Genomic DNA, 24,338 nt, shown 5'->3' with positions numbered 1-24,338 from the left:
GTTCACGAGTCTACATCCAAAATCGTAATACTTTGACAAGGAAACTAATTAGTATGAACTTACACAATTTTTGTTTTATTATTACTATTATTGTTTTTGTTTTATTCCGACATTAAAGTTATTGTTTTTATTTAATTCTGGTATACTATATGATGTGTTACTGAATGTAATATGGATGTAAAATCTGAAGTAAATTAAATAAATAAAATAAATATGGCTGTAGATATTTGACAGATGCTTGAATCTCGCTTATGTCATTTTCAAGATAAGCTTGCATATACTAGGTTTTAGGTGATCGCTTCCGAAAACGAAGACAGACAGAAGATAGTACTAATGACACCTTTGATGATGGGACGGAAAAAAATCGAACCTGATTTAAAAAAAAAACAATTTTAAAACGTTTTATTAGCATTATTTACGCTCCATCATGTTAGTACAGCTAAATGAGACGTTAGTTTCATAAAAAACATATCACGTTACTTAAAAAAAAACCAGCAATGAAACACAAAATCGAAAACAGCTGATGCTCGGATCAACAAACGCCCGGGCGCGGCGTCTCTTTTACACACACACCGACGCAGCGCGGTCTCCTAACATCCAGTAAGCAAGTTCCGAACAACAACATTCGGAGTAATTCGGACTGTCGCCATGTCGGTCTACCGAGCAATGTCACCCGCTCAATGGAAGATCTTCCCTATGTCGTATACCTACACACCAATGACAGTGTTGTTCTTGTTGTAAATTAAGTACGTGTTACGTGCTATTTAATGTGAACTGGCACGAGTATCAAAAATAGCGTATAAAGCAAAAATCAAATAAGAACATTGATATATTCCATAGGTATACTTCACACGTTTTCCGTATAATTCACAGACAATCCAAATGATACGTTGTTTTTATACTGATTTACATACAATAAGCGGAATGTCGCGGCGCACCCACACAACTTGGCGGATATCAGACTCGCTATTATAGATACACTATTTATGGTCGTATATTAATTATCCAGGTTTGTAGTAACCAGGTCATCGGTAGCCGGGAGACATCGAAGGTTACGTTGCTAGACGTCTCCGACGTATAATAAAAGCTTTTTATCGATAGAAACGACTATGCAGACACTTTATTATTCATAGCACATGTCTTGTGCGGAACAGGTATTTTTTTCCATTTTAATAATTAATCAAACACATCTTAGCTATGTGGTAGGAGTTGAAAGACTTGAATTAGTTGTGGTGTATACGTAATATGGTTTTGCATAGTTTCTTTTTGACTAATAAGACATCATGATCTATAAAAAATACTAATTTATGTTTAAGAAATTTTAAGGCCTATGTATACCTATAGTGGAATAGTAGATTATGATTACCTCCGATCGTGAACGTCAGCAATGCCAGGGTCAAAGTTAAGCCGCTGCCTACCGCCGAGTACTCAACGTAAGCCTCGTTTTAGAAAGGACACCAGTTATTGATCTAATAAGACTTATCCATTTAATTACCTATTGATTTTCAAAGATTTTGCGGTAGGCAGCGGCTTGGCTCTGCCCCTTGCATTGTTGAAGTCCATGGGCGACGGTAACCACTCACCATCAGGTGGGCCGTATGCCCGTCTGCCTACAAAGGCAATAAAAAAAAAAATAAAAAAAAAAAGATTCGACTTACTTCATTAAATTCGACGCGTCAAACGGCAAATCATTTTTTTTTAATTGCTTTTATGGGTGTACGATCTCACAGCCCACCTGGTGTTAAGTGGTTACTGGAGCCCATAGACATCTACAACGAAAATGCGCCACCCACCTTGAGATATAAGTTCTAAGGTCTCAAGTATAGCTACAACGGCTGTCCCACCCTTCAAACCCAAACGCGTTACTGCTTCACGGCAGAAATAGGCACAGTGGTGGTACCTACCCGCGCGGACTCACAAGATGTCCTACCACCAATAAAATGATTGATTGATACCTACTGATTTTCAAAGATTCAGCTTACTTCATTACATTCGGCGCGTCAAACGGCAAATCATCAAATATTTCACATCGATTTCTATTACGATCCGCTTGTTCAAAAAGCTAAACACTAAATTTTGTTTCAATTTAACAAGAGCTTTTGCGGTACTATTATTATAGGAAATTAATTAAGTGGTCTGATATTAAAAAATACTCATAAAATGAAATAGAATACTGGTGAAATCAGAACGAATATAATAATCACAATCTTATTAAAAATTTGACTAATGGAATCGATAGTACCAAAACCCATTTTGTGACCTAAATAAAATATAACCCACAATAGATATTTATTCAGTAGGTTTCATCTAAGTTGCTTACGCTTTATTTGTAAGAAGAATGGCCGGGGACGATGTTGGCTGTGTCCCAGACAACCCGGTTGTGATGTAGGTCAGGAATGACGTTCCCGTTTCGCGATGCAGTCAGTCGACTGCGCTTAGTGCTCTGAACACGGGAACGACAAATACGGTAAGGATCGTTTGAGCGAGACACGCACACAGCGTAGCCAGCTGCCTCGCAATCTCATCAGACCCGACCGACATACGCATAGGACCACCGGATTCCACTAAATATGTTTGTCTAGTTAAAATATCACTAAAATTCATGTTAAATCAAACAAAAAAAATGTATTACATTTATTTACTTTTTATTGGTTACACGGGTGGACGAGCTCACAGCCCACCTGGTGTTAAGTGGTTACTGGAGCCCATAGACATATACGGCGTAAATGCGCCACGCACCTTGAGATATAAGTTCTAAGGTCTCAAGTATAGTTACATCGGCTGCCCCACCCTTCAAACCGAAACGCATTACTGCTTCACGGCAGAAATAGACACGGTGGTGGTACCTACCCGCGCGGACTCACAAGAGGTCCTACCACCAGTAAAAAGTAGTAGTAAGTTAGTGTTTCGCACACAATTATGGATGCATCAGTTTTTAATCAAAACTTTAGATAGTAATTATAGATTTCTTGTTAATACATCGGCATCGCTTCGAACGCCATCGATTACAAAACAGTCAGGGTTAAATTTTCGTTTCCGATGTTATATAAAAAGTGGGTCGTCGCTTGCCGTGCAGCTGCCGCTCGCTCGCCAGGTGTAGGGAGACCCCGGTCGATTTAAGCATTCCCTTTGTGCAGTTTAAATAATCAACATTCAATTGAATGCAACCCAGATTGATAAGAAACAAAAAACTAAAGAAATAATAACGGTTTTCTGGCGACTAAATTACTTACATTTTTTTTTTTTATTGCTTAGATGGATGAACGAGCTCACAGCCCACCTGGTGTTAAGTGATTACTGGAGCCCATAGACATCTACGACGTTAATGCGCCACCCACTTTGAGATAAGTTCTAAGATCTCAAGTATAGTTATACAACGGCTGCCCCACCCTTCAAACCGAAACGCATTACTGCCTCACGGCAGAAATAGGCATGGCGGTGGTACCTACCCGCGCGGACTCACAAGAGGTCCTACCACCAGTAACAAATGAAACACCAGTATCAAATGAAACAGTCATGCGTAGTCTATACACAAAAAAAGTTTGCAATTGTACTATTACGTAACTATCACTCGATTGCCTATAATCGGTAGGCAGCGGCTTGGCTCTGCCCTTGGCATTGCTGAAGTCCATGGGCGACGGTAACCACTCACCATCAGGTGGGCCGTATGCTCGTCTGCATACAAAGGCAACAAAAAAAAAAAAAACAATTTTTTTTTGAGTTATATACTTGACCGACTAATGAATAATGTTCTTGCTCCAAAAGGCACAAGTATCGTGCATGATTATTCGCGCGTTCTCGTAGTACTGCAGAACAAGCCAGCATTGGCATTGACATTTCAATATGCACCGACCCAATTTTGTTTTGAACGATGAAAAGCCACTCTACAACTACAACTATAGTTGATAAGAGAATAAATTCTATTGATCCAGCAAATCATGTGCGAGTGCGAGCTAATGAAAACGCGCGTGACCGATATGATATGTTTAATCCCATGATTAATGACTCCAATTTCAGATTCTTGTTATATACTAATTTCTGTAGATAACATTATTTTTGTGCATTACAAAATACTTCTTTTATATTTGTAGGAGTACATATTAAATATGTTTCTACATAGTAGACTCATACTGTGTATATACTGTGTACATAGTTTTATTTAATTGATTTCATTAATCGAGTTTTGAATTAACACGCCTGTGTTTATGTATTCAATTTAATGTAACAATCATTTAGATCTATTCGAACTATTATCTTTCTAATTCAAGATTACGCGTTTGAAGCCAACAAATTAATTAATTTTCGATCGTATTAGAAGTGGGAGGCCAATTTTTTTTAGTTTTACATAATCGTTTTATTTCTTTGACGATTTGTTTATATGAGTAAGTCGCGCGTTTATCGTAACTAGACGATGACCAAGCTTTGCTCCTTTTTTTTTGATTACAACATCTTGTTGTTTCTTTAAAGCGATTAGTTGCCCTCAATTAAGAAAAATAGTATTATTATTCGCCAATACATTGTCATGTCGGGAAGAGTTGATTATTGAAAACACGAATAAAACAACATTTTCTGAAAATAAATCGTAGCTAGATCGATTTATCGCCCCCGAAATTCCCTGTATACTAAATTTTATGAAAATCGTTGGAGCCGTTTCCGAGATTCAGATTATATATATATTAATATATATACAAGAATTGCTCGTTTAAAGGTATAAAGATGAAGGCGACGTGTGGCGAGTCGCTAAAGGAAGTAGTGTTAGTGGGGGTGACGTCACCGGTATTGCTCGCGACCTTCTCCCGGCGGATATTAATCATCCCGGAGCCACCCGTACCGATATAGGATTATCGAAACGGCACACGGCTATGCCGGTTAATTGAAAACGTAACTAAGTCCCGTAGAGCAGCGAAAAGCGCATACAAATACGCCTATAGGTTTCCACAAATAAAAATGACTTGCCATGTGTACAGTTTTATATGAGTTAATCAATAATTATTTATAGAAATAATTACGATATTTAATGAACTGCTCACTAGATCTTCAACGAGTTGGAAATGACCTCAATACGAAATATTATTAGTAAATCAAACGCGCAAAAATATAATTTGCGTAATTACTGATGGTAGGACCTATTGTGAGTCCGCACGGGTAGGTACCACCCTGCCTATTTCAGCCGCGAAGCAGTGATGCGTTTCGGTTTGAAGAGTGGGGCAGCCGTTGTAACTATACTGAGACCTTAGAACTCTTATCTAAGGTGGGTGGCGCATTTACGTTGTAGATATCTATGGGCTCCAGTAACCACTTAACACCAGGTGGACTGTGATCTCGTCTCCCCATCTAAGCAATAAAAAAAATTTACAATAATTCCATGAACAAAAAAATAATATACATATAATACCTATTTGCTTTGAAACTTGTTATTTGAACACAATTAATTTGTCTATCGTAAAAGAGAATAAACGAAATTTGGCTTTGCTATATACCTAATAGACCTTGGAAACTGATGTTTACGTAATAACATGTGTAAATTACGCAGTAGATGAGGTGTGAATGTTTACAAACGACAATGATGGATGTCCGTTGCGCGCTGCCGCTTCTACACTGTGTGACTCACTGTGGAACTGACACGTGACTTCAAGGTGAAAATCGAAGGGGACTGGCATATTCTCGCTATATTCCTCTAAATAACTTAAAACGAATAAATTTACCCCGTTCGGGTGGATATCATCCAATCCGTTTTTACCACGACATTTTTGCAGCCAGTTCCAAAATTAAAAAATCCGAAATGTTACTGCATCTCAATTAAATGTCCTATTTTGCGATTAAAGTTGTTTTTTTTTTTATTGCTTAGATGGGTGGACGAGCTCACAGCCCACCTGGTGTTAAGTGGTTACTGGAGCCCATAGACATCCACAACATAAATGCGCCACCCACCTTGAGATATAAGTTCTAAGGTCTCAAGTATAGTTACAACGGCTGCCCCACCCTTCAAACCGAAACGCATTACTGCTTCACGGCAGAAATAGGCAGGGTTGTGGTACCGACCCGCGCGGACTCACAAGAGGTCCTACCACCAGTAAATGGCAGTGAAATGGCACTTAACACCTTCTGGTGCTAAACCAGCTTCGATTTTGTCTATTTTACGTAATAAATACTTTAGCGCGTAAACATTTAGAATCACAAAAGTAAAATGCGATAAGGAGGCGCTCGTCTGTTGCGAGAACAGCTAAGAGGCACCGCATGACCTTGCTCTTGAAAACTGTCCGGTACGCCCACGTTGGCTTCCAGTCAGTCAAACGCAAATACGTAAAGCATTAATTGATTTTTATAACAAAAATATTATTATTATTATACGCACGTTTTGACGCGTAATCGCTTATTGAATAGGCTTACAAGTTTTATTTTTAAACATTTTATAAAACTTTCTTACACGACCGTTCTTTATGAAGACGGTGTTAAGGATCGAAACGGCACGCAGCTGTGGCATCGTACGGTGAAAACTGGTGTTAGGACCTCTCGTGGGTCCGCACGGCTAGGTACCACCACCCCGACTATTTCTGCCGTGAAGCAGTAATGCGTTTCGGTTTGAAGGGTGGGGCAGCCGCTGTAACTATACTGAAACCTTAGAACTTATATCTCAAGGTGGGTGGCGCATTTTCGTTGTAGATGTCTAAGGGCTCCAGTAACCACTTAACACCAGGTGGGCTGTGAGCTCGTCCATCCATCTAAGCAATAAATAAAAAACAAAACCATCAGTTGGGCCGTATGCTCGTCTGCCTGCCTACAAAGGCAATAAAAAAAAAATTCGTTTCGATCTGAAGAGTGGGACAGCCGCTGTAACTATACTGAGACCTTAGAACTTATATCTCAAGGTGGGTGGCGCATTTACGTTGTAGATGCCTATGGGCTCCAGTAACCACTTAGCACCAGGTGGGCTGTAAGCTCGTCCACCCATCTAAGCAATAAAAAAAACAAAACGTACGTATACGTTGTGTACAGCTATTCCTGTGCGATGTTTAGAAATAACTCAATTCCCAATTTTCAGCTATCAGGAATAACTTAATCATGGTAGAACACGCGTCGCCGGACCGTGTGACCATGTATCTTCAGGATCGTCAAGATCGTTCATTTAGTTCGATTTCTCAGTAACTGAGTACCGATTCAATTAAGTTTTTCTTTATAAACAGTTCCAATGTTGTAACAGTAAACTAATTAAAAAAAAAAAGTTGAATAAACATCAAATAAATCAAACCATTCGAACGACTATATGCCATCGTACAAAATAAGAATACGTTTAATAAAACAAGTGGTTATTTGTAAAGCTATTATCGATTCTAATGTTAGGTTAGACTTTCTCAAAAATAAAGACGTGGTAGTGATGCTTGAAATAATACCTTCAAATTTCGTATGGACTTTTGAAATTTACTAGAGGTCCCGCAGTAGTCGAAATTCGACTATAATTAATTGGAATTTTCAAAATCCATTATTGATATAATCGCACCTTACCTTGCTACAATATTTAATGACTGTATTAATTGGAATTGTAAGTTTGTACACTATTATGATTGTATTTTATACTTCTATAATCACAAATTTCGCCAAGACTACACTATAAAAAATGTTAACAAAGACAAACAATATTTAATCTCAATTTCACAACAGACGTCAAGAACAAAAGTTTGACAATAAATAGTATGCGTACGTGTGTGCGTCAAATACATGGTATGTAGTGTGTGTAATGTTTTCTTTATTGATTTAATGCATCTTTTATGCATTATTTAAAAAAAAAATTAGCATTGTGCACTTCTTCTCTATATTCTCTATAAGCGTGGAAAATTTCATACTCCTCCGTCCGCACAATTTTCGTAAAAAGGGATACAAAGTTTTTGCTTCACGTATTAATATATAGATAACGTATAATATTTCAGAGAACGCAATGAAACACATAATCAGCTGACACTTTCGCATAACGCGGACCCTCAACTGCCATATAGATGTTTCGTGAAATTTCAAAAGATTAATAAATTTTACAAATTAATATTAATGTTATTTTACTGTTAATTTTTTTATATCAGTATCGATTCAAGTTCGGAATCAAAAATTTAACATCACAATATCACAGATTTGTTGTTTAAAAATTTCATTCAATTAAAAATGAAAATTAATGATCGCAACCCTGATATAATTAGTGAAAATTTATCGCCGCATTGTAGAACGCGGTCTACATTACGGCGTAGATCCACAAAACAATATAGTTAGTTACTTTTCCATTACGTCACTACGAACATTGCCAAATAACAAACCGATTTTAATTAGTGATTCTAATAGGTGTGTTTTGAAAGTCGTTCGTCGTATCCGCTACCGAGTATATATACTCGTATGTATAGAATTTTAATTTACATCACTTAGCACACAGACATTTTTTCGTGGTGATTACTTTCTTTACATTCATATTTTTTTCAAGACGTGCTATGTCCGAAGTTTCGCACGCAAACATCTCCATGTTCTACGCTTCCTACTATTTATTATGTAAATCTTATTATCCCCAAGATCCGCATCCAAATTGATTCAGCTAATTATAAAGATTAGCGACACTGTAAAATCTGTTTACGATTTTATTATAATACCACGTATTGAGATACAGAATGAATATCGTTTTCTAGAATACATTTTACATTATGATAAGATAACATTATTACATAATCGAATATTTATTTAATAGTAATGTCCGTTTCCAGACATTCTTTTTGATGGCCACAGATTACGTCACATTATACCCGCTGTATCTTCGTTGCTCAAAACCGAATAATACACTTTTTAATAATACACTTTTCCCGAAATTTAACGCGTAATTTATCCAATCTTAAGTACAAAGTTTATCGTGAATGCGCTCTTTTCCAGCTATCGACTGTAGTATCTATCTATTAAAGATAGTGGCGTAAGACGATTACTGATTTCGTTTTAAAAGTATTTTACACAATAATGTATATTACATTAATATTTAGTTAAAATCATTATTTCGTTGTGTGTTTATAATTAGACGCTAGGAAGGACTAATTTTTTTTTCTTTTATTGCCTTTGTAAACAGACGAGCATACGGCCCACCTGATGGTGAGTGGTTACCGTCGCCCATGGACTTCAGCAATGCCAGGGGCAGAGCCAAGCCGCTGCCTACTTAATTCAATAAAACTTCAAATTTATATCTAACAATCGCAGACCGACCAACTTCCAAGATATTGTTTTGTTTGCAAGTCAAAAGAACGTCAAAGTTTCCGTTCGATTCGCACCGACAATCGAGAAATAAACAAGACTAAAAATAAATTGCGACGTTAGATAAAGTTCGATGTTTCGTCATCTTTCACTGCTCAAAATTAAACGTAAATATCTTTTGTTTATCTTTGAAAAATACTCTAAAAGAGGATTTTAATCATTAATTACGTATTATTTAAAACAATTTTAGAGGCCTCCACTAATCTATTTGACTTGTTCTAATATATTAAAAATGTGGTTCGTTAATTTATTTTCACATACACGTATTGGTCATCATCGCTCGACGATGTGGGCGTACAAGATTACATCGTTCCAAGTAGTCATTTTCTTAGAAGCACGTCTTGGAAGTTCGCAATATAAATTACGAGTGGCTCTCTGTTATTGATACTTTCGTGAAATTTAACATACGTACATAAATTAGTTTATTATTGTGCAGAGTATGTTTATAAATATTTACTAGAGCATTTTCAAGGCTCAATTTCGAGTTTGCTTCTATTTCTCGGACGGCCTAATTAACACTTGTTCTATTTTTGACTTGTACGTTTTACTGGTTTATTATTAGTGCATTTATATTCGTGGCATTCACTAGGGATGGACTTTGTATTTCTTGAGGCGGAATAATCGTTAAATGTCAAAAACTTGTTATCAGCTCACCTCAGATAGGCAATGCGGTTAAAAGCATCAATCGCTTCAGCTGTCTCTATCGATCGGCTACTTGATGATAAAGTATCTTCATTTATACGATTGATGGTCAAACGAGAACACTTCTCTATTGCACACCGTGATAGCCATTAAACACTGCAAACGGCAACACTCGACTAACAAAACAACCTACAATAGCACTGATATGCAATCAACACCTGTTTGCGTAAAGCTAAACCGCTCCGTTTTTTGCGTTCTAGATTAATTTAGAATTGATAGTGTAGTTACTAGTTGAGATATATATTGGATTCGCACACGGTGTGTACGCGTTATCGAAATGCCACGGTCGAAACGTTGTAAATAAAGCAGACACGTGCGTCCGGGTCGCGCTCGGACGCTCGACTGACGTCAGGCTCGTGCCGGGGCGGGCGCCTACCCAATGACTACGTTTCGCATCCGCCCAGCCCGCTACGCCAGAATTACGCTACGAATTTTAATATGCACGATGAGTGTGCTATATCGTGACATCGGAAAAGTGAAAAGGAAATCGGTAGCCGGCACAACAGAGACATGCGTACTTTTAACTCGTTGACTTTGATAAACATCAAGTTTATTTTTTGTTTTATTGCGCTGTTGGATGAACTAACACCCGGCCTGTGTAGTAAGTGATTAACCGGAGCGCGTAAAGGTCACAATGCCGTCACCCACCTGGGATTGATATATCGAGGGTCGACAATGGAAAACTCTGAACTGGAAAATGATATTGGTAATTAAAATACTCAATAACAGTAGTTACGCTTTGTGAACATGGTTAAATGAGCTGACGTACTTGTAACTCGTCTGGTTGCGGAAACCTTTCCTATTGTCTGTAGGGACAAAGTAAATAGAGCCGTTAGATAGAATAAAACGACTACAATCCTACTCTAAAAACCCGAACAATAAGAATCCAGATCACGTCCAGCGTCTATGTTTCATTTTCCCATATTTGTGCACTTTCACAGATATCGTCGACAAACAGTTGATAAAAGTTTAATCCTGAAGAAACACCAGATAAAAAAAAAATAACAAAACACACACAACTTAGCTCCTCACGTTTTCGCCAATAAGTCGCTAAATTTAGTATAACATGTTATTACCCTGTATAAGTTGTTTTTGCTTTTGTTCAGTCAACTAGACAGGCAAAGGAGTCAAAACTTGTAGTAGTATTCAAAAATAAGGATTAAGTTTATTGTATTGTGTGCATATACTTAGTCCTTAGGCCATAAATACTGTTACAATAAAATAAAATAAAATTCTATTGCACATAACATTTATTACTTTTACAGTGTGTTAGTTTAATACATAAATATAAAACAATTTAAAGTATAAAAAGCTTATTCGAAGTGGTCTCCATTGGCTGCAATACAGTCCTTTAAACGTTGAGGCCAGTTATTAATAGAAGCACGCACTCTTTCCATGGGAAAAATGTTCACTGCCAATCGTACGGATTGTTTTAGGGACTCCAAATTATCATGGCGTTTAGAGCAAGCCGTACTCTCTAAAACTGACCATAAATCTTAATCCAGCGGATTAAGATCGGGACTAGACGACGGCCAGTCTTCAGCTCTGATGAAGTCCGAAACGTTCGTTTCCAACCAAGACTGCGTAGACCGAGCTTTATGACCTGGCGCCGAGTCTTGCTGGAAGGACCATTCTTGATTATTGAACATGGTGTTGTTAAGGGGCTTCACTACCTTCTCAAGAATGGTATCTTGATACACTTGTGCGGATGTTTTGATACCTTTTTCACAAAAGTATGACTCAGTCACTCCTTCATAGCTAATACCCCACCAAATCATCACTGAAGTCGGATAGTGCCCACGTTGCACTCTGTCGACTAATTGGGAAGCTTCCTTAGAGCTTTGAGCATAAATACGGTCATTTTGTTTGTTAAAATGTTGCTCAATTTTAAAAAAATTCTTATCCGTAAACAAAAAAATTCTATGACCTCCTTTTGCGTTCCGCTTCAGTAGTTGTTTCGATTTTAGCACCCTATTCTCTTTTAAATTATCAGTTAAGAAATGACCAGTACGTCTCTTATAGGTTGCAAGTCCTAAGTCATCTTTTAAAATACGCGACATGGTTCTAAGTGTTATCTTCATCTCCCGAGATAAAATCTTTTGCTTTCGGACACGATTTCTTCGAATTCTTTCCCTTACTGCTTTGACCACCTTTTTCGTACGAACACTACGTGGACGGCCAGATCTTTTTCTGTCACAAGCAGAGGTCTCATTGCACCTAGTAATAGCCCGGTACATAAACATTTTACTAATACCAAGCGTATGGAGAGTTTTAAAAATTGCATTTGGCTCCATACCTACTTTGTGTAATGCAATCACAGCGATTTGGTTCTCTTTATCACCCCACTCCATTTTAATATCGCAAAATATTGTACAATGTATTGGAGCCAAAATGAGAAAACTCAATGAGCAATCATAGACAAATGACAGATTCCAAATTCAAATGTAATATTTTGTTTATTTTTAATTGTAACAGTATTTATGGCCAGACTAAGTATATATGTATTCGTTCATAGCATACACTACATGAACAAGATTAGTTCGGCCCGGTTACGACGCCTTGTCTTGTTTACAATGAAGCACAGCTAACATCCAAAACCATCAGTTTCACTCATACTTGTCCAATTTTTTCGCGAACCTGTACCGAAACTCAATAAGTCAACAGACTTCTTCACTTCGGCGTAAACGAAAAGCGCGTTACAACGAAATGCTGGTTAGGAAGAGCAGAACGTTATTTACGCGATAATTTATGCTTTTTATTATAACGTTCTTTGGTCCTACAAATATTATTGTAAAATTTCATAATCACCGTTTCATGTTCGAGGTTTGAAAGAAACGTTGTATGACGGAAACATTTTTATATTATATAAAAAAACACCTCGTAAAAGATTAATGAGCAACATCGAGGCTTTACGAAAACAACTGTCCAAGTTTTTCATATATGAATAATTCAAAAATTAATAATGCTAATTGCTTTTTTATTCTTACCTGTTCACTGGTAGCCTAAGAGGTTATTCTAGCTACGCGCCGACGGGTACGTGAGCTCACGGGCTCAACCTGAGATAATTTGGTAACACTAGCCCTAGCAAGAGCAGTGCTTCGCAGAATCTACTACCGGGTCACGACCCACTCAGAAGACCCGGCTAGATACTCAATGAGTTAGCTAATTGGATTACATAGAATTCCTTTGTCGTTATTTCAAAGTAGTCTAGACTTTAAGCTCTCGTTCAAGCGGAACGTGTTGTATCTACATATCGTCTTCTCGCATTAAAACTGTATAATCTCAAAACTTACTAATTTTACAGGAGAGTAGTGTTTTAAAGGTTTAAAACATGTGATATTTTTAGTATTAATCATCTTTTCAACATTTATTTTTATTTTTTACTAGTTACATTATCTGTCTTTTAAAGTAAGATAAAATTATGTATTAATTTTGTTAATAGTAGTCAAAACATAGACAACTAAAAAAAAACTAAAACTAAACTACGCTCTTTTGACAGTATTTATGAGAAAAATACTGGCGATACCAAATGATTCCGCATATTAACTCACTTTCGAATATTTTGGGAAATTGTACACTTTTCATGCGAAAAGACGAATAAGCTTCAGCCGCAACGACAATTATTCTTATAATAAAGGACCTGAGTCGCACGTATTGTCCTTTAGACCACGACGACTTCGACTTCACGCCAGAAGACGAATAGCGGCATTCCCTTTATGATGTCAATGAACTCACGTTCTCCAATTTAACCAATGAAGAAAAGGTGAATTGTGCAGTACAAAGCGGTGAATTGTGCAGTACAAAGCGGTGAATTGTGCAGTACAACTGCTTTCTCACCCTTCAAACCAAAACGCATGTCTACTCAGCAGCAGAAACAAGTATGATGACGACAACCTATCTAGCTTCAAAAGATGCCCTACCACTATATATATAGATTGATCTAGTTTTGTTAAATTAACTTTTTATTGTAACCGATTTTCATAAACACCCTAGAATAATAATAATAAATAAAATAACTGGGGAAAAATCACGCACGGTCTGGCACCAATTTGGCATTCCCTGTGTTATGGGTACCAGAGACTGACAAACAAACATACTTATATACGTTTAAATATATAGTTAATAAACAGCCAGATAGTAAATATAGCAAGGGAAACCGTAGTATCAATGCTGTGGAATATTAAACTACAGATTGTTTAAAATATATATAAATTAGTACTTACTACTACTCCTCCTACGATTACCACAACGGTCAAATCGCTACCAAAAATCTACAACAGTATGAATAATTGAAACGCGTTCGTTAATAAGATCCTTACAAAAATCTAGTGATGGGGAAGTTAACAGAAAAACCGAAGAACACGACGTGGTACCTAACGTAATTCTCATTAATTACCGACGTAACGAAAAAGACAGTGATATGTTCCAATTACGCACCCACTTTTCCTTATAACGTAATCGAAGTTCGCTTTGTTGGCGCAAGGACGTATGATAAATCGATGGAACTTGTCGCGACCCAATTAAATAATAAATCTACTTGGAAAAAGAATTAAAACGGGTGCTGCATTAATGAATAGCAAAACCGAAGTAAAATTTTAAATAATTTTTATCTACTTTTTTTTTCTACGGTATCCATCCATAGCTTGGTCAATAACATTATTACGCTGTCATCGGTCCTTGATAATCAAGCTAAACGAATGTCATGAAGTTCGTGAAAATAGCGTTGAAAGATTCGGTTTTATAGATAAAACAGTTCAAGTCAATAAAAGCGTCAACGGTACAATGCAAAAAAAAGCGTGTCAATTTAACGTTTAACCAAGTTTAGCGACAAAATAATTGATACGATGGTAGCGGCCTTATTTAAGCCCATTTTATTTCAATCCGCAGAATCTATTCCGTAATGCCAGAATTTTTTTTCCTAACTATGCTGATAGCCTCTCAAGGCTATATTTTCAGCTTCGCCCTAACATGTGCAGGTGAGCTCACGGTGCTCAAAACGGAGTGTTGCTAACACTGACCCTAGCAAGAGCAGTGCTTCGCAGAATCACTATCGGATCGGAAACGCGACCCACTGAGAAGATCCGGCGAGAAACAATTCCAGACAATTACATACCTTTAACATAGTCAATATTTTCTGCGACAGCTCGTAGTCGAAGTTGGTGTATTTGGAGTCGGTCATGTCGTAGATGAAGACCAGGCCGGCTCGCTGAGTCTCCAGCGATTGTAAGGCCACGTCCAACTGGTACACCACACCCTGGACAAATTAAACTATTAGACAAATGAAATCCTTTATGTTTTGTTGGGTACAAAACGAACGTTATTTGATGGCAAGAAAAACTGTGTACCACCACACTGCCGAACACTACACCATGACACTAACGAAAAATAAATTTTAATATGAAAAATTCGTATTCTTTGATTATCGAACATAACTAACTATACAGATAAAATTTATAATACAAATATTAGATATTCAATGTTCACAATAGCATCCGTTAGGAAAGAGGAATAAAAAGGAAATGTTCTTAAACAGAAACATCATACCTTTATATAATTCACATAAAAAATAGCCCTTTATAATGAGTAACTGAAAGTTCTGAAAGAATTCCAAAGGACAATGCCCAATAATGGGCCAACTTTGTGTCAAAACTATTTATACTTGAAAAACTATGCCTTGTTTTTTCACGTTGTTTGGTTTATTTATCACCCACATTTCTTTCACCCTGACATTGTTTTACAAAAAATAAATTATTTATTTGATAACATCCGAAAACTGAGTACTTCCACCATTCATAGTTTTTAAATTCGCCAATAGGCAGACAAAAGGCTTAGCCCATACCACCACTCATTGTAAACATAAATGTTGCCAAACGAAAGAGTTCTTGTGACATGAACAACAAATAATAAAAAAAGTAATGGTTATAATTCACAGACTTTTTTAGTTTATTTTTGTTCAATTCAATATTTATATATTGTAATAATAATTATTACTTAAAACTATGAATTATTTAATATTTTTAGACAATAATGAATGATTCCATTAGTAAAAATCTCAATGGCCCACCATTACTTATTCTTATTATCTATGGTCAGAGAGTTTTGGCAGCAACCCGAGTGAAGCGTCACTTGAAGTTTTATTTTAATGTTTTTTTAATAGTTTATTGTGATGTATAATATATAAATTGGGTATTGTTCTGTGTATTAAACGTCAATAATCGTTGTTTACGATTATTGAGGCATTGGAATAAAACTGTGGCTAAAATAGCAGTGACTGTTTTTTTTTTTCAAGATCAAAGGTCTGCGGAAACTCACGCTCAGTCAATGTGCTATTATTCATCGAGTTGACGTCAAAACTCCCAAAAGCAATAAAAAGAGATATACCGGCTTTTTATTGACATGAAAATAATATAACTACGACAGACTAGGCTGCATAGGCTAAACTCTGCCTGTTATTGGCGAATATAAAAACAACAACAACAATATCGTTGCCGGCTTCCAGATTTTAATTTCCAAAAGAAGGGAAAATGAAGTCTGTTCTCAGAAACTACCTTCATTTTATTATTATTATGATGATATAATAATAAAATGTACATAAGGGCTTATTTCTAGCAACATTAACCACAATTAGCTTATTTATAATTAGTTATAGAACTAATTATGAGAGCGATTATTGATTTCGAAGAAAACAATCAAATACCTATTATATAAGTATATATAGGTACATAACCTTAATTTTAGGTGCAGAAAAAAACAGATTTCTCTTAAACCTGAGTGAGAATATAAAAATCGTTTTCTGAATATGAAACGATATTTCTTGTCTATAAAATTAGGTTAAAACCATCATGGCACGACAAATTTTTTTAGAGGCCCAATCGCCCAAAGAAAATGGGCATTGTCCTTTACATTTTCCAGCGCGCCAACGGGACACACTACATGAACGCTCGATGGGGGCCGACTACTCGAATCGCGCTCGGCTTCAGTGTGCTTAGTGCGAGTTTTTTAACGTTCTCGATTGCGTAAAAGTTAACTCAATTTTGTATGCAGTTGGAACAGCGCCCCTAGCGGCAAACGTAGACAAACGATCCCATTCCATACAATTAAGAGCTAACTTTTACGCTAACGAGAACGTTAAAAAACTCGCACTAAGCACACAGTTCACTTACGCATTCTGATAGTGCCAATTTTTTACATGTATATCCGAAGAAACTGTTGGCAAGATGCGTTGGCATTTTATAGTCTAGATGATTTGGTTTTAGGACTTGCAAGAAAAGCTCGAATACAAACCTGTAGTGTTGTTTGATGCGTAGTCTGTGAGGGGAAGTGTTTGTTCGCTGTGAACACGGCAATGGCAGCACCGGTCGCATCTCTGGTTGGCTATGAATTAAACAATTTTTCATTAAATAAATGATAAAGCTTTATTAATTATTGAATTGCAAACTTACATTTACATGTGTTTATTATTATATTTATAGATCTTAACCTAAGAAATTACCGTTTAGTATAAAGAAAGTTAGTATTTTTTTCATATCTTTCTATTAAAATATGCACCCGTGGTATCGATACATCTCTGCCAGCGCAGTAGAGTATTTTTCCATTGGAATTCTTGAAGAAGTCAGGTGTACGGGAGCAAAAAACTCCTCAAAGGCATTTTGTACTGCCTCTCGAGTATTGCTTTTTTCCTTGCAATAAAGTTGTCCAAACTTTAAAAAAATAATAGAAGTCTGTCGGCGCAAGGTCTGGTGAGTACAGTAATTGATAAAAAAATTCCAACTCAAGCTCTTGTAGTTTGGGGATTGTCTATTGTGCCATATAAGGTTAAGCGTTGTCGTGTAGGAACCAACAGGGATGAGATTAACATGGCTTTGACCGGAGATTCACGAGGTTCTCCATCATTATGTCCAGTTCCTCACAGTACACGTCTGTCAATACAGGTGCCAATTGGTACGAATCTGTGCATTATCCATGAGCGATGGTAACCACTCATAATCAGGTAGGCCCTATGCTAAGTATTTAAGTTTCGGTATGTAAAAACGAAATACCTAGTTCTTTACTGCCTAGAAAATATCAACAAAGGATTATTTTTTTGCATTTTCATGGTCTTCCAACTATAACTCTCGGCAAACCTTGCTGCTTCACTTTGTCGTCGCCATTCTATATGCATATAAAAAAAGCTTTCTCAGAACACTCACCAGTATAGTAAATTTGCCGGTTTCGAGTTCTGATTTAAGTGGATCCTCGAACGGTTCAAACTTGTTGAGTCCCTCTCTTCGACGCGTGGCCTCATGCTGCCTCCAGAGCGCGTGGGCCCTCCCAACATCGAACTTGCGCGCCAACAAGAACTTGATCGCCGTCGCTCGTGATACACACCCCGCACCAGTCTCGCTGAGCTCGTTCAGAAATGTTTTTGTCGCCTGAAAAGTTTTATATTTTGTACCTCATTTCAACAATTAAAAATTGCTTAAATTACGTGTTAATTTCATATTATTTAAAACTGCTTTCACGGTTTAATCTCGTTTTTTTGTTTGAAATGTCATTATGTTATTTCTTATATTAGTGGTCCCGCAGTAGTCGAAATTCGACTATAATTAATTGAAATTTTATGTTTAAACATTATTATCGTTCTATTGTCAAATACTACAATATAATCACAGATTTCGCCAAAACTACACTATAGATAAATAATATTAAAGACAAACAATATTAATCTATTTTCAATTTGACCAGACTTTATGCAATAACAAAAGTTTTGACAATAAACAAAGAGTATATTTATATGTATGTGTTGTATCAAATACATGGTACTGTGTGTAATGTTTTATTTATTCATTTAATGTATTTCTTATGCATAATTTAAAAAAAAATATTCACATTCTGCACTCCTTCTCTATATAAACTATAACTACGGGAAATTTTATACTCATCCGTCCCCGCGATTTTCGTAAAAAGGGGTACAAAGTTTTTTCTTCACGTATTAATATATAGATGTCATTAGATTATTTATTAGAAACGCTGCCCTGAAACAGATGCTCGACGGAATGAACGTTTTCTTTTATTTCAAGAAATAAAATATTTAATTTATTTAACTAAACAAAATCTATCAAGAATTAATAAACGGGATAATAAGAATAACCAGTACCCTTATATATTTAAGCAATCTTCGGAAAAATACGGTTTCCATCTTCATGACAAATTCTTAATTCTTCGTATTGCACATTTCCATTCGTTAAATTCACTGCTTCGACACTTTTGTTGCGACCCCGATAAAAAGACGTTTACATTAACCGAACCTGAATCGTATGATTTAATGCGCATTCTATTTAGTTACAGACAGGACGTGACGAGGGCCGAAAGGAAACTGACGTACGCTATTGACATTTGACAACTCGTGCAGAACAAACATAAAGGAGCCGCTTTGAGAACTTATTTTAAAACATCCTTAACGTGGTATTCTTATCGGAGTGGCAGAGATTATACTCTCATCTTAGCTCGTAAATGGTAATTAACAATAGAATAAAGAACAAAAAAACATTACATTTTAAAGTTGGTATCACCTAAATTAATGGTATTACAATTTAAGAATATACACAAAGATGTAAGTTACTTCTCATCAGATAAAAGTTAGAAATTAATGATCCAAAACCGCTTTAAAAATTTATTATAATTGATTTAAATTTTATACCCATGTAATGTTAAAGATACGAGTCTATATAGTTTCGATAATATATCATTGTGAAGGACACCATCTTTCGGATTGATGTTAAAGATAAAAATGGCTTTTATAAATATTCTCGTCTGCGTGCATATGTGTAAATGCAAATAATCTGCGGAGAACGGTATGTTGATTCTTCCGGGATGTGTTTCCTGTACAACTGGCCCCCCTCTTGCATTAGTATGGGCGATCACGAACTCACTACCGTATCGTAGAAAATCAAAACGGCTCGCTACGGCTTCCTAGTGGTCCGAACGAACTCACATTACTTGGTAATCAATTAATCATACAAGAGCACACGTGAAACTGTAATGGTTGTTTACATTATAATGAAAATAATAGTTCGAAATTTGAATGAATATTACACTACCACGTAAAAACTGTTCTGTCGAAGCAATATAAAATTGTATTTAAATTATTATTATTATTGATAAGGACGAACAACATGTTGTATAATCGACATCTATGAATGTTAAATGCGAAAAGCTCTGTACAGTCCTAACAAATTTCGCATTAACGATTTATCCATAATCATCGATTACGGGTTAATATTGAAAAAACACGCGTGCATAACACTTATTAAATACACACGACCACACGCACGATCACACCGTGGCAGCTCCATCATCCAACTGTCAAATCACATTATAATTTATCGAAGAGCGACTAGTGATCATTTTGCTGTTAGCAATGAAACAATGAACATTATTTAGTTCATGAATAATAAATTACGGTCGTCTCACATAATTGTTTTATGTTTACCCGCATTTATTTTTATTAATATTACATTGGCTATTAAATTTCTATTTGTAAGAAAAATAAAATAAATTAATTTGTATTTCTATGAAAATATTTCATATTTGTGGTTTTCTAATAACTAGAGGTCCCGCAGTAGTCGAAATTCGACTATAATTAATTGGATTGTATTTTATACTTCTATAATCACAAATTTCGCCAAGACTACACTATAAAAAATATTAACAAAGGCAAACAATATTTATTCTATTCTCAATTTGACAACAGACGCCAAGAACAAAAGTTTGACAGTAAATAGTATACATGCGTGGGTGCGTCAAATACATGGTATGTAGTAGGAGTGGGTGATATAAATCGTATATAGATTCAATATCTATATATCGCAGCAATATCGTTGAATCCGATATCGCCCCGCACGAAATCTATATATCGATATCAGCCGATACACGATATTGCTCGATGTGATGCGCATCGCCATATCGTACCGATTCGTGAATCGACATCTATATTTCGATATCAGCCGATACACGATATCGCTCGATGTGATGCGCATCGGCATATCGTACCGATTCGTTAATATCAGCAATATTCGTTTGGTTCGTATCGAATCGGCCAGAGTGAGTGAGCGCACGATAGGGATATCATGTGATGAATGAAACAGAAACAGGCATTATCCATACAATTGTAAACCTTATATTTAAGTCCATATGTCTGTAGATTATTCTTAGCGTATCAGCAGGATACAATTAAGGAAAGAAGTTTCAACTTTCAACCCTAACTTGAATGCAGTATAGCCTATTTGCATCGTTGAATTAAATTTCACGCGCTTTGACCTTGAACTAGAATTTTTGGACAAGTGTTTATAAATACTTAAAAGTTTTTTGTGTTTGATTTTTAAAGTACACATTTTTCTATTTTTAGTTGAATCCAAATAATTGAGTTTATTTCTTGTGTTTGTATTAAACTTTTAAAATCTACACTCTTTTGGTATATTTTGTAATTTTAAATTAAGACACAAAATACTAAAAACTGAAAATAATGTAGCCAGTCCTAAGCCTGGTAAAAGCATGAAGGAAAGTTTTTTTGATATTTTTATTTTCATGTTCTTTTTATTACTTTAAGATCATATTATAAATTGATATCAGAAAACCAACCGTATAACGTTGACTTAAATCTATATCTACTACGATATTATATCAGCGTATCGTTTCAAATCTCAAATATCATGAATCGAGAAAATCTACTAGCATCCATCAATATATTATTATAGATTCAGAAAATATATAGATTCAATATCCGATATTGATCCTCGATATATAGATACGATTCGATACGCGGCAAAACCGATATTACCCACTCCTAGTATGTAGTGTGTGTAATGTTTTCTTTATAAATTTAATGTATCTTTTATGCATTATTTAAAAAAATTTTTAGCATTGTGCACTTCTTCTCTATATTCTCTATAAATGTGGAAAATTTCATACTCCTCCGTCCGCGCAATTTTCGTAAAAAGGGATACAAAGTTTTTGCTTCACGTATTAATATATAACTAGTCAGGTCATAAGTATTGTCACACTTTTCTTTTAGAATGCTGGCCACAAAAAAGTTTATTGAATTCGAATTTCGAATTGTTCATGAAAATAAAAATGTATACTTTTAGAATATTACTCATTTTTAAATATGGAGTGGACGCTTAAAGAAGACCGTGTTGCAGTTATTGCGTTGCATCGTTGCGGTTACGCGCCAATTCAAATTTTTAACATACTGAAAAATTTGAATATAACCAAAAGATTTGTTTATCGTACCATCAAACGATACAATGAAGACTCTAGTGTAGATGACAGGTCAAGAAGTGGTCGCCCTCGGTCTGTTAGGACTCCAGCAGTGATAAAAGCTGTGAAGGCGCGAATTCAAAGAAATCCCAAACGTAAGCAGAAACTGTTGGCCCTTCAGATGGGGTTAAGCAGAACCACGGTGAAAAGGGTGTTAAATGAAGACTTAGGGCTTCGGGCATATCGAAGAAAAACAGGACATCGTTTGAATGCTCGTCTAATGGACCTGAGACTGAAGAGATTCCGCGCTTTGTTGAAGCGGTACGCGGGAAAAAAATATCGGGAAATTCTTTTTTCGGATGAAAAAAATTTTACCGTAGAAGAGAGCTACAACAAACAAAATGATAAGGTGTACGCACACAGTAGTGAAGAAGCGAGCAACCGTATTCCGCGTGTCCAACGAGGTCATTTTCCATCCTCGCTCATGGTATGGTTGGGAGTTTCTTATTGGGGCTTAACAGAGGTACATTTTTGTGAGAAAGGTGTAAAAACGAATGCAGTTGTGTATCAAAATACAGTCCTGACGAACCTTGTGGAACCTGTTTCTCATACCATGTTCAATAACAGGCACTGGGTATTCCAACAAGATTCGGCGCCAGCTCATAGAGCGAAGAGCACACAAGACTGGCTGGCGGCGCGTGAAATCGACTTCATCCGGCACGAAGACTGGCCCTCCCCCCGTCCAGATTTGAATCCGTTAGATTACAAGATATGGCAAAACTTGGAGGAAAAGGCGTGCTCAAAGCCTCATCCCAATTTGGAGTCACTCAAGACATCCTTGATTAAGGCAGCCGCCGATATTGACATGGACCTCGTTCGTGCTGCGATAGACGACTGGCCGCGCAGATTGAAGGCCTGTATTCAAAATCACGAGGTCATTTTGAAAAAACTTTAGTGTCATAAGAATCTGTGTTTTGTTAAGTTCATTTTGGTATATGAATGGTTACATAATGAATAAACTTGTTTCAATTATTTTACATTAAACATGTGACAGAATTTATGACCTGACTAGGTAGATACCGTTTAATTGGCAGGACTTTTTTCGAGTCCGCACTGGTAGGTACCACCACCCTGCCTAATTCTGCCGTGAAGCAGTAATGCGTTTCGGTTTGAAGGGTGGGGCAGCCGTTGTAACTATACTGAGACCTTAGAACTCATGTCTCAAAGTAGGCGGCGGCATTTACGTTGTAGTTGTCTATGGGCTCCGGTAACTACTTAACATCAGGTGGGCCGTGAGCTCGTCAACCCATCTAAGCAATAAAAAAAGTATCGTCCTTTTTAGAGCTAAAAGCTTGAAACTTATTTTTTAGGCTGTGGATTCTGTGGCTATAATTTATAATAATAGAGTTTAAATTATCCAAAATATAACGAGTGTTAAAGAAGGAAAAAATATATATTTGCGAGCTATTTTTGCGTGCGCCGCAAAAACCGTTGCAGTTACACGTTTCATATATAATGTAAAATGGAAACGTTTATCTCAAATAGTCCTACAAAAAAAGCACATGACAGCATATATCTATTTTTAATTTATAAGCCACTAGCTGACCCGGCAGACTTCGTAGTGCCTCAATCGAGAAATAAAAGACCTAAGCTTTTGTATAAAATAAACTTAAAACAAACAAAAGAATCCGTCCGACGTCCGACGGGGGACACAATCAAAGGGAAAACAAAATTGTTATTTTTATTTAATTCCGAGCATTTGCATATTTATCTACCTTTTAAACCTTCTCTGGACTTCCACAAATGATTCAAGACCAAAATTAGCCAAATCGGTCCAGCCGTTCTCGAGTTTTAGCGAGACTAACGAACAGCAATTCATTTTTATATATATAGAAGATAGAAGCAGAAGATAGAAGATAGAAGAAGAAGATTATCGCCAAAATAGTGAACCATTAATATAAGAAGAATAAAGATTAGATTTTTTCTTTGTTACTGACCAGGACCAAGATTTGCGTAAAAGAATAAGTTCAATAATAAATTACGGTTCCCGAAGCGAAGTGAGGGCGGGTCGCTAGTTTTTAATGTATTAAAACTGAAGCTTCAATTGTATGCTATAGACATACCCTAGTTAA

At 36.3% G+C, this 24,338-nt stretch overlaps 1 protein-coding gene across 2 annotated transcripts in view; it reads right to left on the bottom strand.

The window, feature by feature from the left end:
* The window catches only part of Ptpmeg2 (Protein tyrosine phosphatase Meg2), a 56,996-nt gene that overhangs the window by 27,273 nt on the left and 5,385 nt on the right, over positions 1-24,338 (bottom strand). The window contains exons 1-4 of one of the 2 annotated variants that reach the window (XM_028187920.2): positions 19,106-20,310; positions 18,159-18,380; positions 17,254-17,343; positions 15,083-15,223 (exon numbers count right to left, since the gene is read on the bottom strand). In XM_028187920.2, coding sequence (XP_028043721.2) covers positions 15,083-15,223; positions 17,254-17,343; positions 18,159-18,380; positions 19,106-19,153 — 501 coding nt within the window. In that variant the 5' untranslated portion in view covers positions 19,154-20,310. Of the gene's footprint in view, positions 1-15,082; positions 15,224-17,253; positions 17,344-18,158; positions 18,381-19,105; positions 20,311-24,338 lie in introns of those variants that run through there. The other variant, XM_028187921.2, reaches the window with a different exon arrangement.

This window comes from Bombyx mandarina, chromosome 21, assembly GCF_030267445.1.
Source record: "Bombyx mandarina strain Sakado chromosome 21, ASM3026744v2".
NCBI lineage: Eukaryota > Metazoa > Arthropoda > Insecta > Lepidoptera > Bombycidae > Bombyx > Bombyx mandarina.
Note: the sequence above shows the minus strand (reverse complement) of the source record. Positions and strands in the feature narration are given on the sequence as shown.